A 17062-nucleotide genomic window follows, 5' to 3' on the forward strand; every position below is an offset into this window, starting at 1 on the left:
ATTATGGCAGCGAATGTGAATCCTCTGAACTGCTTGCCAGGCCGGTACTTTGTGCTGCGTGCCGCTGGGCCTCTGCACCCAAACGTGTGTGGTGAGCAATTGCATATTAACCTCTGCTGCTTCATGAGAAAGCTCAAACTGACAGTCGCACCAGGACATCAGTTGTGCAGCCTAAACCGCTCTCATTATGGCAGTAAAAACTCATTATTTAATTGCTGAATGTAGATGAGAGAGATGTACTTGCATACTGCTTATGCAATTATATTTCAAATAGAAGAGAAGTATGCCAAATAAATGTTTTATTCTTCGCATTTTGGTACTAAAATGTTTTATTTAGTATTATCTGATTATGTTTTGTCAGTCTGATTAAAGCTGCAGTCGATAAGTTTTGCAACCTCTGCATCGTCACGGCTCCTCAGCGCGGATGAATGTAATGTTTTGAGAAGGATGTGTGGCTGTCAGTCACCGCAACGGTGTGGATACTGTCCTGTAGATTCTACGTCTTGGACCAAAATAATAGGGCTGGAGCAGAATATTCGAATATTCGTTCGATGGGTTGGTATTCCATTTTCAAATTTGGGATTTGAATATTTGTGGGGGTTTTTGTTTCGTTTTTTTTGCGCACACATGGCCAAAAATATGTTTACACTATAAAATCTGGTGAAATACAATACTCTTTTTTTTTTTTACATTTATTTTATAGCCTAGCCGTTTTTAAAAGGATGGACAGTTGAATAGGAACCCAACCTCATTCTACTTAATAAATATATTTGCTAAGTGTTCCCTGCAAAGGAGTATTCTCTGTCTAGAGCGCACAACTGCATGAGCTTATATGGAAGAAGAGCATGCCTGAGCTTTCAATTTGGGTTACGCTGCGTTGGTTTGACATTGTGGAAATCAAAGAATCAAAATGTATTAGCCTTTTTACCCATTATGCTGCGTTCACACCAAATGCTAATAGAGCGTCAAAATCGTGTCTACCGCGTCTAGTTGTACGCTTGAACATTTTGAATCCATTCGCGCGTCCACAGCGTATAAATTGAGCATTTGAAGCGAAATAGACGCGCGTTCAAGGCGCTCCAGGAGAAATATGTTATAAAACACCACTCTGCCTCTTTTCATTTTCATTAAAAATATATATTAAAGGAACTGTATGTAAGAAATGTATTTCAATTAATCATAAAATGGCCCTGATTTGTCACTAGACATTAAGAAATCATGTTAATTTCAAATACTTATATCACTGACAACAGTTGTCAGGCCAAGATATTGTCATTTTAAAAGTGAAGTTGCAGCCCTCAACTGATGTTGATGTTGACATGTTGTGTCATGCCTGAAGCGTCACCCTCCACCTATCGACCAATCATAAAGTCAGTAGTGTTTCTGCATTCGGGTTGCCAGCTCTGCTCTAGTTACCACAGCTGCAGCTACAAACTTTTTGGATAAACAATGTCTAACTTTACGAAACCTAAACGGCCTCGTTATGAATCAGAAAAACGTTGTGACAGTGTCCGAGATAAAACAAGGATTTGTATAGGAGATGCCTTTGAAAGATGGAGACGGCTGAAAACGGAGAATAATTTGAAGACTGATGCCAACGTTGCTAATTTTCTCCTGGACAGGTAAGGTTCATCTATGTTTGGCTAACTTGTACTTAATGTAAATGGACATTTCAAATATTCATGACAGTCGAACAAAGTTATGCATGTTCGTGCAAAGTGACGTTAGGTTAGCGCAGATGGAGGAGGTGGGTCATTGAATTGAAAAGGTAACGTTAATTGTTTGGTAAATAAAAACGGCGAGTCGTCATTGCTAACATTAGTAATGCATTATCAGAGCCCTTTTCTCTGTCATTATGCTGGGACGCTGAGGAAAACAACATTAGCACGCCTATATATGGCAATGTGAAAACGTATTTGAGACTGTAGCCTAACGTTACCTCAGTAAAAATTATTCCTCATTCGTTCTTCGCATATATAGTGGACAAAACATGCTGCAAGTGGACCTGTATGACCATTGCTAATGTTATTTAGCTTTGCTGTAATTATACCATAGTATTTTTTCATGTGGGAATGTACTGTCTCATACGAGCGTTCATATTTACGATTATATTTGGCTAATCGCCATTAGTAAATTTTTGCGATTCATAATTACTTCACAAAACATCTCTCTTGAAGCATAAACATAATTAACAGAAAGAAAAAAAACTTACTGTGTACGACACGTCACTTGCCATTGAAAGCTCCGTGTAGCAGCCTACGTTCCTGCTGGATCCTGCAGCCTAGCTGGCAACCTCGAGTCAGGGGAGGGGGAGAGGGCATACACCGGTCTACAGTAATTTGAAAGTGATTGCAGTACCAGTTTTGGCCACAGTCCTACATACAGCTCCTTTAAACATTAATAGCCACAAAAATGTGGTCCAGGCAACTCCTACATTATCTTCACTGCATGTATATTTAAATATCCTTAAAAAAATTTGTTATGAAACTTCAAAACTCGTCAAAACGATTTGGCAGACAACAAATTATAGATTCATGACACCAAAGATCGCCCGTTAGATCCACAAAAGACGAACCACTACAGGACATCAGAGCCAGCGGCAAACGGCAGAAGGACTGGCCGAGGAAAGGCTGCTCTCGCTGGGGTTAATGAGCGCTGAGCGCCCGGTGATCGCCTGGATCTCATAACTCCACAAACACAAGATTTTTTTTTTTAAATAGGCGCTCTCTTTGTAAATAAACCACAGATTTGAGCTTTAAACAACTACATTCCCACCTGAAAAAGTCTTAAAACTACATTTTGTGACACAGTAGTAGTATTTTTAAATTATGCAGGGTTTCTCATCAAGGTACTTTACCACGTGATTGGTAAATGTGGCGCGAATTGACGCCAAAGTTCAGATTTTTCAACTCGTCAATGCGTGAATGCACAAAAAGCACAGACACTCAATTCGCATCCATGAGGCGTAATCGCGTCTAACGCGCCGCAGGACCTCCAGACGCGCGTCAACACGCCTTTCCATTGACTTAACATGGAAATCACTCGCGCCAGACACTCTATTCGCGTTCGGTGTGAACGCAGCATTAGGGATGTGGCGGTGAGAAAAATGTCCCTTACCGTCACATTACAGTGCTTGTGCACTGAGCGGCTGTGAACGAATGCAGCCGTGCGCGATTTACTTTCGGTTTGCCAATTCGGGGACGGGTTGCTTGAATTGTGGGTTCATTGGCCTATTATTCTTAATGAAAAACACAACAACAAAACAGTACAATGACAAACTCCCATTAAATAGGCGCTTTTACATTTCGCTTTGAAACCAAATCTTCCGCGATCATCTTGTCATTCAGCTCCTCACTCTCGTGATGAATGAGATCTGACTCCTGCTGCAGTTTGTGCTGAGACTCTTGTTCGGCTCACACTGCATGTTCAGTTTTTAATTGTAGTTAATCTGTTCTCTAACTGAACAAAATGATTTTTACTACTATAATATATCAAAACTGGGACGTAACAGACTGGTGTGTTTTGTATCACTAGTGCAGTGTCCGTTCTGGGAGCATATAAGCCCTGCCCGCGTGAGGCGCACTGCTTCTCCAGATTCCTGCTTTTATTAGAGAGAAGAATATGTTCACTCCGAAGCTTCGGATATTCGATGTTGATTACTACAGAAGCTTCGAAGCTCAAAAAATGGTATTCGGACCAGCACTACCAAATAATTATTTTCGCCAGAAAATGTAATTTTGAGCAAGTAACATGTCTGCCACTTTTGTTCTGACCAACTGGGGGGAAAAAGGCATTACAATAAATCACGCTACCAATGGTGATTAAATCAGGCTAAGGTAAGGTGTTATTTTCTAAAATAACAGTTAAGGGTTAAGGGTCCCAAAAATTAAAACGGAAAAACGTATTTTGTAGGGCCCTATATATAGCCGTAAATACAGCATTGAGAGTATGGTTAAGATTTTTAATGTTGAGTGAAATCAACGAAAGATATCTAAGCAATATTAGGATCAATAAGTAAAATATTGCATGATGGCAAGAGATTTATATTCAACCATTTGTCTTTTGTCTGCTATAAACACTACAGAGAACAAAAACAAGTTAACAGAAAGTAATTCATTAATTACAGTTCATTATAGATATTAAATTAGCTCTTTCTGCATGTTAAAAATGCATTCTGCTTATTTAAAATTGAACCTTGAGTTGAGCAGAAATCAATCAGACTCTTAGACAAACAACCTGAAACAAAATCTTTTTATTTAATTTTATTTTATTTACAGTTATCTGTGTGAAACGCTGCAGACAACTCCTGCCTTTGAATCAACCTCAAAGGTCATTTTGGGACTGTGCGAGGCATAGATTCAGGGAAGAGTCTTCTTTAAACCCCCTCTTTGGTCCATACAATTCAAACAATGCCACATAGCTTACCATAACCATATGCAAAAAGGCCAATAGAGCCTGTCTGAACCTCCAAACACACAAAAAAAGGGAGAGGAAGGGGTAGGAGAAAGGAAACTATGCTATCAAAGTAGGGCTTCAAAGACTATCTCAGACATCTCTTGGGTAATTTGCGATCCGGCATTCTTTTTACTTCAAAGGGCAGCAGTGTATGGAGGTGGGTTTGAGGACAGAAGGGAGATAGAGTCTGATTTCTCTGATAAATGCTGACACCAGGCCTGTTTGATATTAGAATCAGAGAACATTATGATTTGTTGTCGTCTTTGAAAACTCTTCTGATGACCTTCGCTCAACGGGTTGATTAGTGATGGGGTTTTTTACGCCCCCACACAACAGGCCTGACATCAGACACAAGGCTATTCATTACTGACCTTTAAACTGTCAAAGAAAGTGTTTAAGTATAATTTATGCACTGCCCAGCCAAAAACAAGTCGCTGTTTGGATTTAAATAGGCAAATGCTTAAGAGTCAATGATTGGATCATTATTGCGGATGTTCTTCTAACCCTAATTGATGGAGTGTGTAGCCTTTTATTTCTTAAACAACCATGTAGGAAGACACATCATGGCCATATTCCAGGATGACAATGTCAAGATTCATAAGGCTCAAATTGTGAAAGAATGGTTGGGAGGGAGCATGAAGAAATGCACCTCTTGATGGAAAAAAGGTTGTGATGTTATTTCCATTTAGAGGTGTATACATTTTTGTCAAGATCTTGTACTGACGATGCAAGAGTCCAGCATTCTGTAAAGTCTCCTCCAGCACATCCCAAAGACTTTCAATGAATTTAAGGTCTGGACTCCGAGGTGCCCATATGTGTGGGAATGATTCTTCATGCTCCCTCCCATCCGTTCTTTCACAGTTTGAGCCTGATGAATCTTGACATTGTCATCCTGGAATATGGCCATGATGTGTCTTCTTACATGGTTGTTTAAGAAATAAAAGGCTACACACTCCATCAATCATAGTTAGAAGAACTGTTGCCAAACATATAACATCCTAGAAACATCTGCAATAATGATCCAATCATAGACTCTTAAGCATTTGCCTATTTAAATCCAAACAGCAACTTTTTTCTTTTCTTTTTTTACTGGCTGGGTGGGCAGTGTATTTCTCTACTCTTTATGTGCTCTTAATCTATGGTCCTGCCTTTATTTATTCATATTTTTCTAGGTTTTGATGAGTTTGTTTTGCCATGTTGAACGCTGCACCCTGGTTTAAAAGAACTTGCACAATTTGAGCCACAAGTCTTGAGCTATGAGGTATTTCACTCTTGTTGGCAGACTAGCAAGTCATGCTTGAAACCATGCTACGCATCACAATGCCCCATTTGGGGTGTAAGGGTGCAAAAATAGAATTTAGACTGAAGGAAAAAGTTCTTGGGCTTCAGAAAATGAAAATAAAATTACTGAGACAAATTCAACAAAATAAAAGACAGACCAACCCTGAAAATAATTCAATACAAGACAGCACATTTTAAAGAATGCTAAATAGACACAGGATGTTGTGAAGTATAAAAGCTAAACTGATTGTTTGGGTTTGTTTTCCAAGTTATAAGCAAAGTAACAGTTGATACCGGGTACTGAGGAAGGAAACTCAACTCAACAAGTAATTCATTCCAATTCATTATACATTTAAGATTGCAGAGTTTTAAGATGAAATGAGCTCTTTCTGGATGTTAAAAATGCATTCTGCTTATTTAAAATTAATACTTGGGTTGAGCAGAAATCAATCAGACTCTTAGACAAACAACCCAAAACAAATTCTCCCCAAATAGCAGTTTTCTAGCCTGGATGCCAGCCGAACTTAGCCCCGCCCACAACATTTGACGTCGGGAAGTTCGGTCTGGACTTGATCCGTTGTGGAGCGACTATGCTCGAACCAGAGCTGTTCGCACCAATCAAATTGTCAGGGCGGGCTTTATACGATGATGGACAGATGATCAACAGTAACGTAACCATCCACGTCACCAAAGAGCGCTTGGGTTGAATTCGTTCTAATCCTAAACGGAGAACTTGTTCGTACATGCATTCACCTTTACTAGGCCTGTCACGATAACAAATTTTGCTGGACGATAAATTGGCCAAGAAATTATTGCGATAAACGATAATATTGTCGTTCTGAGACCATTTTCATTTAAAATAATGATAATGGCATAATAATGCAGGTCCACCTTTTCAAAGATCAATAAACTTTTATTTCTAAAGACTATTTAACACTGAAAACGGAAAGCATTTTAAATATCCACAATAAATGAACACAACAAAAAAAGCAATGGACCCTCAGTCAGCTTTAATGATGCACTTGAATAAACAGCTGAGAAAATGCAACGGATGATTTTGTTTTAGATAGTGCTGGCAATCAATTAAAAAAAACTAATTAAATCAAATTTTTTCTGTAATTAAAATCACGATTAATATGTTTTTAATGTTTTGATATTGTAATAATTTCAGTTACTCTCCAAATTAATGTAGAAACAATTTATTGACAGCATATTTTAAATGTGTTGTATTGTCATGTTTTTATGAATGTAGGCCAGTATCACTGATACTAATGTCTCTATGAAACATTAATGACGTTACATTACAGTATAAATGAAAGCTACCAATTTCAACATTTATTAGGCTTTAAAAAAACTTTTAATTTAAGTGAACTTAAAACAATCTTTATATAACCCATTATAATAAATGTTATTTTTACCTGTGCCTTCCCTGTTAGACATATACAGAAATGTAATAGTTATCAAACACCTTTCTTAACTGCATAAATAATAAATGAAATATAGATTAATCATCATTAAAGCTACACTTTCCTCTGATCCCGTTGTTCTTTGATGAACTTTAATGACAGGCATCATCATCAGTGCTCTTGTCACTTTAAGAACAGCCGCAGCCGAACATGCGCGTGAGATCCGCGTCATCTCATTTCCTCACAACTCTTTAAGTTCATTTAAGACTCCTAATATGCGAATACTCAAAATTCTCTGTGTTGTTGTTATTGTTTGTCCATGAGCAAAAGAGAACTCGATGGGACATGATGAACTGATTGAATTTAGGCTTTTATTCACATCTAAATACTGAAAGAAACAGAAACAGAAACTCAACCAAACCTGCTTAACACGAGAATGAACCTCATTGGTTCTTGAGGAAGCTCAAACGTGCTGCGTAACACAAGAATGAACCTCATTGGTTCTTGAGGAAGCTCAAACGTGCTGCGTAACACAAGAATGAACCTCATTGGTTCTTGAGGAAGCTCAAACGTGCTGCGTAACACAAGAATGATTCTTCGGAAAAAAGGCGTTTAAAATGTTTTTTGGCAGGTAAAATTCGCACTCCTGGGTCTAAATATCACCGTGAACTTGGCAACACTGTGTGCAGTTGAGTTCTGTTGACATTTGACAACTAACGTTATGCGTTGCTCCGTTGCTCTGATTGGTTGTAGGTCTATCCAAATGAGGTCTTTCCTGGTTCGGTTGAAACACGCCCCATAATCACAGCCCAACGGAGCAGTATCAGACTCATATTCTGACTAGAATTGAGTATGACGTCAGGCTAGCCGTGTTAAGTTGCGTCTATATATATATATGCATTTTATTTTTTATTTTAAAGTAATTTGAATGAAACAGTTTCCCCAAAATATGAAGATTTTGTCATTATTTACTCACCACATGTCATTCCTAAATCATATGAAACTGAGAAGTTTTTTCTGGAGTGAATTTTCCAGAAAAGTTTGCTCTGGCTGGTAAACGCCTTCGAGCTACCATTGGTCCATGGCGATTACGCAATAGGTGGGTGTGGCTCTGTCACTCCGCCTTCTTTGACGTGGAAATCTTCTCTGGTTCCGTTCTCCTGTTCAGTCCACTGAGGTCAGACATCCGCAAGAACACACCAGAGAGCAGCTTTATAGTAGAAAATGGAGTTGTAATTCTGAGACCACTGTTATTTTTGTAGTGTTTATTTTGTTATGAGAGGAATGCACGCAGCACATTTAACATTATACCGCAGCAAACATCTTTTTTTTTTTACTTCTTTTTACCCCTAAGTGAAGAACAAGAAAGAACTACACCCTGAGTATATCAGGGCCTTAATGGTTATTTTTTTTTCACCCAAAAATCAACTTCCACCAGAACTTGACTCGCGTACAGCCGTTACCGGAAGCCAGTGCTTATAGTTTATAAAGTTATAAGAAGGCCTTTATTAACAGTATGGATAACTTTTATGATGGATAGATGTGCTTTATTGGGCTTCAAAATCTAAGGTGCAATTCACTTCCATTATAAAGCTTGGAAGAGCCAGGATATTAATATAATAATAATATAATATAACTCAAATTGTGTTTGGCTGAAAGCAGAAAGTCATATATAATTTTTGGGTAAACTAACCCTTTAAGAGTTTAAGAAGGGTTGCGAAAGGGGCACACTAAGGGCAAAATCTGGGTATCATGCAGATATTTGGAATCAATTCGTGACCATGGAATAAGTATTTTGATTGATTTCATGAAGTTTACTTTTCTGTCTAATTTTTTTTTTTTTTTTTTTAGTTGGACATCTGGTCAAAGTCCAACTATCAAGCATTTCAAAAGGTGAGTAACGCAGCTGACAGCTTAACGCATCACATCAAACATACAAAACTCAGTTTAATCAACAGAGCGTGTCTTTCTCATTTCCCGTAGCGTGTTGGGAAATATTGGAACGGTAATTAAATGATCTTCTTGAGGTTTCCTTTTTAGATTGAATTTGAGCCACACAATAAATGAATAAATAAATTTTAATCGCATGCCTGGGAAATCATAATGAGATCTCCCTTCTCAGTGATGGTCGCATTTCTTGTCACCTCTCCACTGCCAATCTCTGCCTTTCATCCCTCAGACATCACTTGTCCCCATGTTTTTTGATTTAATTTCACTCCAAGCCACTTCGCCCTCATTTGACAGCACCCTAAACATCTGGGCTCCAGTCGTCTTCTCTCCACCCTCCCCGAATCTCATTAGGCTGGAATTAGAGAGCAGTCAGCCTGTGGGGCAGATGAAAATACGTAGTGTGGATAATGCAGATGCACCTTTCAAAGAGCGAGGAAGAGAGAGGGAAAAAAAATAGCTTTCCTTTCAAAGAGAGAGAATGTGTATGACGAGCTGCCTGGAACTTAAAGCGAGAGGTTGCGAGGACCCGCTCGCATTGTAACTGAGCGTCTCGCATCTGCACGGACTGATCAAAGCGCAGACCTGTTTATTTCTTTATTTCTCCGGATGTGAACGCTAACTCGAACCCAGGCTGCCTCAAACTGGAGGGACGGGCCGCCTCTCATCTTCCCCTCCCAGCTGTCACTTCTGTATTCCGTTTTCATTCCTCGCTTAATTAATCGTTCTTTACTCGTCACATGTCCCCGCTGTCCAATAGTTTTCACACAGATGTTTTTGTGTTTGTAAAAACATCTTTTTTTTTTACACTTCAACAGTAACCGTTTGAGTTTCTTTTCCCATGATGCAACACTATAGAGAAGTATTAACTGGCCGGTTTCCCATAAGGAATTTGGTCAGCATTGGCAGTCTGATGAAACGATGTCGGGAGATTTGAAGTGGTTCGCTTTTTAGTCCCTTTCTATAATTACATTAGTGATGGAAGATGGGATTTTTGGAAAAGTAATAAGGTAATGGTGTTCTTCTGCAAAATCGGACTTAAGAGTTAATCTGAGCGTAGGTTGATTGATCTGAAAATGGATTTTAATTAGGATTTCTTCAGATGTGTGCCCATGTATGCAAAGTAAGAAATTCTGAAAATATAAATTTTGCTTAAAGAAAATAAAGTATACACCGATCAGACTTAACATTATGACCAGAGTCGGCGTCAGAGCAGATCTGGAGGGGCATTGGGTCATCGGCGGGGGGGCACTGTCGTATGATAAATATTTTGATGCAGTTGCGACATAGTCCAACACAGCAGAAATGCAATAAAAAAGTGAAACACTTATTATTATTATTATATTAATCAGGCACAGCACCAGAATTCCAGTTTTGGATGGGCCAGAGCCAGAATTGTGCGTGGGCCTTAAATTAAAAAAGTTATCAAATCACTGTTTAATCTAATAAAAATTACTGACTAATATACTGTTATATTGTCTGTGCTTACATAATAGAGATTTTAATAGCTTGATGCTCTTTAAATATTTTGTTGCATTGTAAAAAATTCTCGGTGCATAGGACGGGCCTATGCAGGCTGTGCTTTAGCGCATCTCTCTAGAAGGCAAATATATTATTTCCCCAAAATAAAGTTTAGTTTTGCTCGTATAACATGAGCCAGAATATTTGACAATTCTGTTCAATTGTGTTAAGGAAACGGGAAAACGTAGGCGCATGTCAATCCATTCCCAACAATCTTGGTTTGCTTCTTATTTATTAAATATACAGACAATTAGTTAATTAAAAAATAAGGTTATATGCTATTATTTAAACATAGCCTAACTATGAAACTAAATAGACCCCCTGTCCAACAGAAGCGCCCGCGCATTTTTTCCTCTATGACAGCGGAAACAACTCGCGCTCCGTTATTTTTAGCCATACAGATAAGTGCAAGACATAATTATAACTATAAACTGTCTACTTTTATTTGTGTACACTCACAACACCAACAAAGGCCGTGGACTCAGGGAACAGATTATTTTGCACTCCACTCCAAACGCTGTCTTCATTTCAAAAAATATATTTTGTTTATTAAACGCAAAGTTTTTCATTTAAAAAGCATTTCAAAATGAACTTCATATTTCCAACAAAAGAAATTCCGAGCCAAAATAACGAAGTGGTAAAAAAAAACAACAACTCTGAGTTAGCCAACCACCATGCAAATGAAACATTTCGCCCTTCTCTCGCGGTGACTACCCGACAGGGGAACGGTAGCCTAATTAACTAATGTTCTAAATAAATATGCACATAGCCTAGTAATAATAATAATAAACAAATACACAACTTATAATAAATAAACTCAAATATTTTACAACACATTGCATACTACAATATATACTACAATACCATAAATGACGGAGTAGGCTATTTTAAGTTGTTACACTATGCGTAAGGGGAAAATCCAAACTTCACAGTCTATTTTAATGACATATCTCGTTATTACAACAAAATTGAAAAGAAAAAATAGTGGGAAAAAAATTATATATAGCCTATGATGTGGCAGATGCGCGTCACCGTATCGATCATTCCGACGCAGACAGAAGACAACATGTTCGTTATTAAACTCATAAAAGACAACAGAATTACAGGAAAACTGGATTCTAAACTAAGAAATGCCACAATTGATCAAGACCTTGAAGCAGATATGAGGGAGAAACACACAAACACCTCATACGTGCCGCTCAAGTGGCTATAAGGTGTTTTCCTTACAGCATTAATGTGTCCGACGCGGTGACTGGGATACATAAACCTACCAACATCCGTGGCATAATATTTGGAATGACTTATTGCGAGAGGGAAAAAAAAAATGTTTTAGTCGCATACCATCGTTTAATGGAAAGTCATTTCGCAATAGTTTTTTATTGAAATTTAGAAAATAATCACAAAAATTTTTGCGCAAATCTGTAATGGAAACGCGGCTACTGTTATTAAAAGAATAACCAAAAGGGATATTTTTTGGGCCACACGCCATGGCCTGTGGTAGGAGGGGCATCAATGACCGGTAGGGGGGGCACGGCCCTCGAATGCCCCACCACTGCGCCGACACTGATTATGAATAATATTGTGTTGGTCCCAAGATTAATTGTATTATTGTGTATAATTGTATAATACAAATTGGAGAAACAGAAAAGGTACTTGTAATTTTCTGCCAGGACATTTTCTATTAACTTTACAGACATTTCCTTTAACACCTAAACACACACAATGCAATATATGGAGAAATTATAATTTGCTCGCAAAACTGTTGCGTTCCCCCGAGAAACTTTGAGTCCGCTTGCAAAACTGTTGCGTTCCCCCGAGAAACTTTGCGTCCGCTTGCAAAGCATTTTAGTTCCCCCGAGAAACTTTGCATCCACTTGCAAAGAACTCAAAAGTTTTGCGAGCCAACACAAAGTTCCCTGTAGGAACACAAACATTTTATAAGTTAAAGCAAAGTTTCTCGCCGTAACACTGACATATTTTTTCCTCCCATCTCATTTTTTCCATCACCATGTCCCTTTAGGTTTCACGTGACCATTTTCTACCACCAATTACATATATCTCACTGGCTCTTTGTTCTCAGGTCACTGATCATGCAACCACAGCCCTGCTGCATTACCAGCTCCCCCAGATGCCCGATGTTGTAGTTCGCTCCTTCATGGTGGGTATAGTACATTGCTTTTAAAATTATACTGACTGCAAGAATTATTACATTTTGCATTTGGTGTGGTTTAACGAGAGATTGTGTTCCACATCCTAACAATACATGTTAAGACCAATTGCTAAAATTTAGTTTGGTGCACATATTCTGTGAAATAGTGCCTGATCAAAACAAAAACTTCATGTAGTAGCTAGTAGAGGAAGGCAGTAGCAACACCAAGGTCATGGGTTCGATTCCCAGGGAACACATGCCTTAAATCGATAGTTTGAGTACACTGTAAATATTACAGCTTTTAATAAAAACATCTGGCAGATTAAATAAATGTATAAAAACTCATCAAACTCTGCCCTGGAATGAAAAAGGTTTTGATTTTATGTTTGAAATCTTTAATAATTTCACATTATCTTGACTTGTTTATTTGTGTGTGATGTCAAGCATTGTGTCTGGTCAGTCTTTAAATAGTCGGCCGACCTCTGCTCTAAGCTTTGAAAAGAGTGGAGAGATTGATTACTTCTCCGTAAGATCAATGCGGAGCTATTCTGATCATGGCTGGAATCGTGGACTTTCTCCCGTACACGGATTTAAACCGTACCATTGATGCACTTCGCTCCGAGGCCATCCTGAGGACAGCTTATTTAGAACCTAAAAAAAACATCAGCAGTCATTAGTCTCTCAAAAAATACCTTTAAGTTCCTTTTTGCTTTCTAGACTGACAGACAGACAGATACATAAACAGAGGCAGGCAGATACATTTAGCTTTAAGATCCTTTTTGCTCTTTGGTGATGAATGAATGGATGGACGGACAAACAGATGGATGGATGGATGGATAGATAGATGGAGACAGACAGATACATAAACAGAGGCAGGCAGATACATTTAGCTTTAAGATCCTTTTTGCTCTCTGGTGATGAATGGATGGACAGACGGACGGATGGATGGATTGACGGACGGATGGATGGATTGACGGACGGATGGATGGATGGATGGATGGATAGATAGATGGAGACAGACAGATACATAAACAGAATCAGGCAGATACGTTTAGCTTTAAGTTCCTTTTTGCCAGACGGACGGACGGATGGATGGACAGACGAACAGATGGATGGATGGATGGACGGATTGGTGGAAGGATGGCTAGATAGATGGAGACAGACAGATAGCTTTAAGATCCTTTTTGGTCCCTGGTGATGGATGGATTGACGAACAGATGGATGGATGGATAGATGGAGACAGACAGATACATAAGCAGATAGATTTAGCTCTCTGGTGATGGATGGATGGATGAGATAGATAGATAGATAGATAGATAGATAGATAGATAGATAGATAGATAGATAGATAGATAGATAGATAGATAGATAGATAGATAGATAGATAGATAGATAGATAGATAGATAGATAGATAGATAGATAGATAGATAGATAGATAGATAGATAGATAGATAGATAGATAGATAGATAGATAGATAGATAGATAGATAGATAGATAGATAGATAGATAGATAGATAGATAGATAGATAGATAGATAGATAGATAGATAGATAGATAGATAGATAGATAGGCCTTTTGTGTGTGCTAATTGGAGTATGAGTAACAGGGAATCAGTGGAGGGCGGTTTGGGCCGACAGATGAATTAGGGAAGACAATGTGTCCTGACAGGTGCAGGTAAACCCCGACTGTGCTGAGTGGCCCAGTGAAGACGGGTTAGAGAGGAGAGCAGACACACTCCTCCTGCTGTTAATCAATGTCTAGTTGTGACTGCTGTGAGACCCCACAGACCCTCATGCTGCTCTCACACAGCCGATGCCAATGCAATGAGGCCAGTCAGCGGAGGGTGAGGGTGAGGGTGAGGCTGTCCGCTGCAGCATGTTTAGAGCATTTCAGGCAGGATACTTTACTTCATTAAATGTGTTCAATTGGTTAAATGTTTCATTCAAGTCACTTCAGACTCTAAGTCTTGTCTGCTTCACATGAGGAATGCTATTTAGTTTTTGGAATTTTTAAAGGGATAGTTCACCCAAAAATGAAAATTAGCCCATGATTTACCCACCCAAGTCATCCTAGGTGTATATGACATTCTTCTTTCAGACGAATAAAACCGGAGTTATATTAAAAATGTCCTGGCTCTTCTAAGCTTTATAATGGCAGTGAATTATTGGGTCATTTTTGAAGTTCATAAAAGTGCATCTATCCATCATATAACTGCGCCACACGGCTCCGGGGGGTTAATAAAGGCCTTCTGAAGTGAAGTGGTGCGTTTGTGTAAGAAAAATATCCATATTTAAAACTTTATAGACTAAAATAACTAACTTTCAGCGGTACGCAAGTCGACTTGACACCAGTCATGAATTAGTTCATTTTTAAAGAGAAATGGCAGAGGATTTCAATATAAGAGAAGAGGGGCTTGAGTTTGTTGCCCAGAACTATCCGCGAGAGGCGTCAAAGCTTGCGATGCTCCTGTACATCGCGTCAAGGTTTACTCTTTTAGCGCAAGTCGACTCGCGTACCGCTGACCGCCGGAAGCTAGTTATTTTAGTCTATAAAGTTTTAAATATGGATATTTATCTTACACAAATGCACCACTTTGCTTCAGAAGGCCTTTATTAACCCCCCGGAGCCGTGTGGAGCAGTTATATGATGGATAGATGCACTTTTATGGACTTTAAAAATGACCCAACAATTCACTGCCATTATAAAGCTTAGAAGAGCCAGGACATTTTTAATGTAACTCTGGTTTTATTCGTCTGAAAAAATAATGTCATATACACCTTGAGGGTTGCTTGAGGGTGATTTTCATTTTTGGGTGAACTAACCCTTTAACCAATCAGCTCTTGGGGGGGGAAAATCACTAATATTTGTGCTGTTCTTTTGACCAGACCTGGTTGAGGAGCTACATCAAGCTTTTCCAGAACCCGTGTCAACGCTGTGGCAAGTACCTGCAGGAGGGCCTTCCTCCAACATGGAGGGACTTCCGAACTCTGGAGGCCTTCCATGACACCTGCCGACAGTGACGCTGTCCCGGGCCACACAGTATTTTGGCTTGAAAAACTCTGTTTCTGTTTCTGTTTGTAGCACAGTGTTTTTGCTGATAGCTGTGTTGTGCAGAGTTTTGAATGCCTCATGATTTCCACAGCTTTGCTTCACCCTCTCTTAAAGTTTTTTTACTCACATTGGTAAGGAGAACATGTTTAAATGCTGACATGTTTCAGAATGTAAACTGCTAGAAGGCTATTTACCACTCGGTCATAATCCTTAATGTTGTAGGTTGGCCATACCTGTCCATTTTTGACCTTTAAATAAACGTTTTTTTGTTCGTTTTTCCACATCTTGCCTCATAATTCTTTTGAAAACATGTTAGTTTTGTTTTTAGATCTGGGTTTCTTTAATTCAAAGGTGCATGCACAGTGTTTGGTCATGATTTATTTCATGGAAAAAAAATCAGCAAATATCAGCAGAAACTTTTTCTACTTTTAACTGTGCTTGTATAACAAAAATGCAAACTGTACATGCAGTTCATAAAAAATGTATTGCGATCTAGAGTACGTTCTTAGATATGTACGACGCCCGAAATCGCAGTTGCTTTTTCATTTCTGATCATGCAAGATTTAGACAAAGTGTCAAAGGCTCTCGATGAGGGTTTGCATGGGAGGTTGGCTTTTGTTTTCTAACCTCGTCTGACATGGCTTCACTTTTACAATGACACATCGTACATGCAAGTCTGAATTATTGAACATATTTCGTTTTAGGCGTGAGACTCACGTTGGCCATCAGTGCCAGAAAGAAAGTGGTTGTTAGCCTGTGTTGTATGTTTATTTAGAAACCACAAGTCGATGTAGTTTCAACGTGGGTGTATGTTACCCTTTTACTCTTTTCATGTTTGTAATATGATGTTATATACACGTTAAGATAAGCTATTTGAATTTGATCTTTATGTAGCCACATAGATTCTCATTTGAACCTCGACCATAATTGAATTACTTCAGCTGGAGCTACAGGGCTGACTGTGATCTTAATGTACTAATGGACGCTGAGAGCTTATAAAACAGCCTAGTAGGATCTAAACGAAACTGCTGGCACTTCATAAAAATATATGAAAAATCTAATGATATGTATTAACTTCTTCAGTATACATATTTCATCATTTTATATAAAAACTATGGAGTTCAAATATGAATATTAAATATGAAAAGATAGATAATCCATACAGAATATAGAATATCAGTACAGTGCTGCTCTGAGAGCTGCATTAATCTGAATCCTAAACCATATATATATATATAATTGTCTGCATT

General features: G+C 38.6%; 1 protein-coding gene across 1 annotated transcript in view; it reads left to right on the forward strand.

The window, feature by feature from the left end:
* Positions 1-16094, forward strand: part of med27 (mediator complex subunit 27) — a 93387-nt gene extending 77293 nt beyond the window's left edge. The window contains exons 6-8 of the mRNA XM_079827975.1: positions 8994-9035; positions 12691-12768; positions 15647-16094. Coding sequence (XP_079684101.1) covers positions 8994-9035; positions 12691-12768; positions 15647-15781 — 255 coding nt within the window. The 3' untranslated portion in view covers positions 15782-16094. The remainder of the gene's footprint in view (positions 1-8993; positions 9036-12690; positions 12769-15646) is intronic.
* The last annotated feature ends 968 nt before the right edge of the window (positions 16095-17062 follow it).

Source organism: Gobio gobio, assembly GCF_949357685.1.
Source record: "Gobio gobio genome assembly, chromosome: 10".
Classification (NCBI taxonomy): domain Eukaryota; kingdom Metazoa; phylum Chordata; class Actinopteri; order Cypriniformes; family Gobionidae; genus Gobio; species Gobio gobio.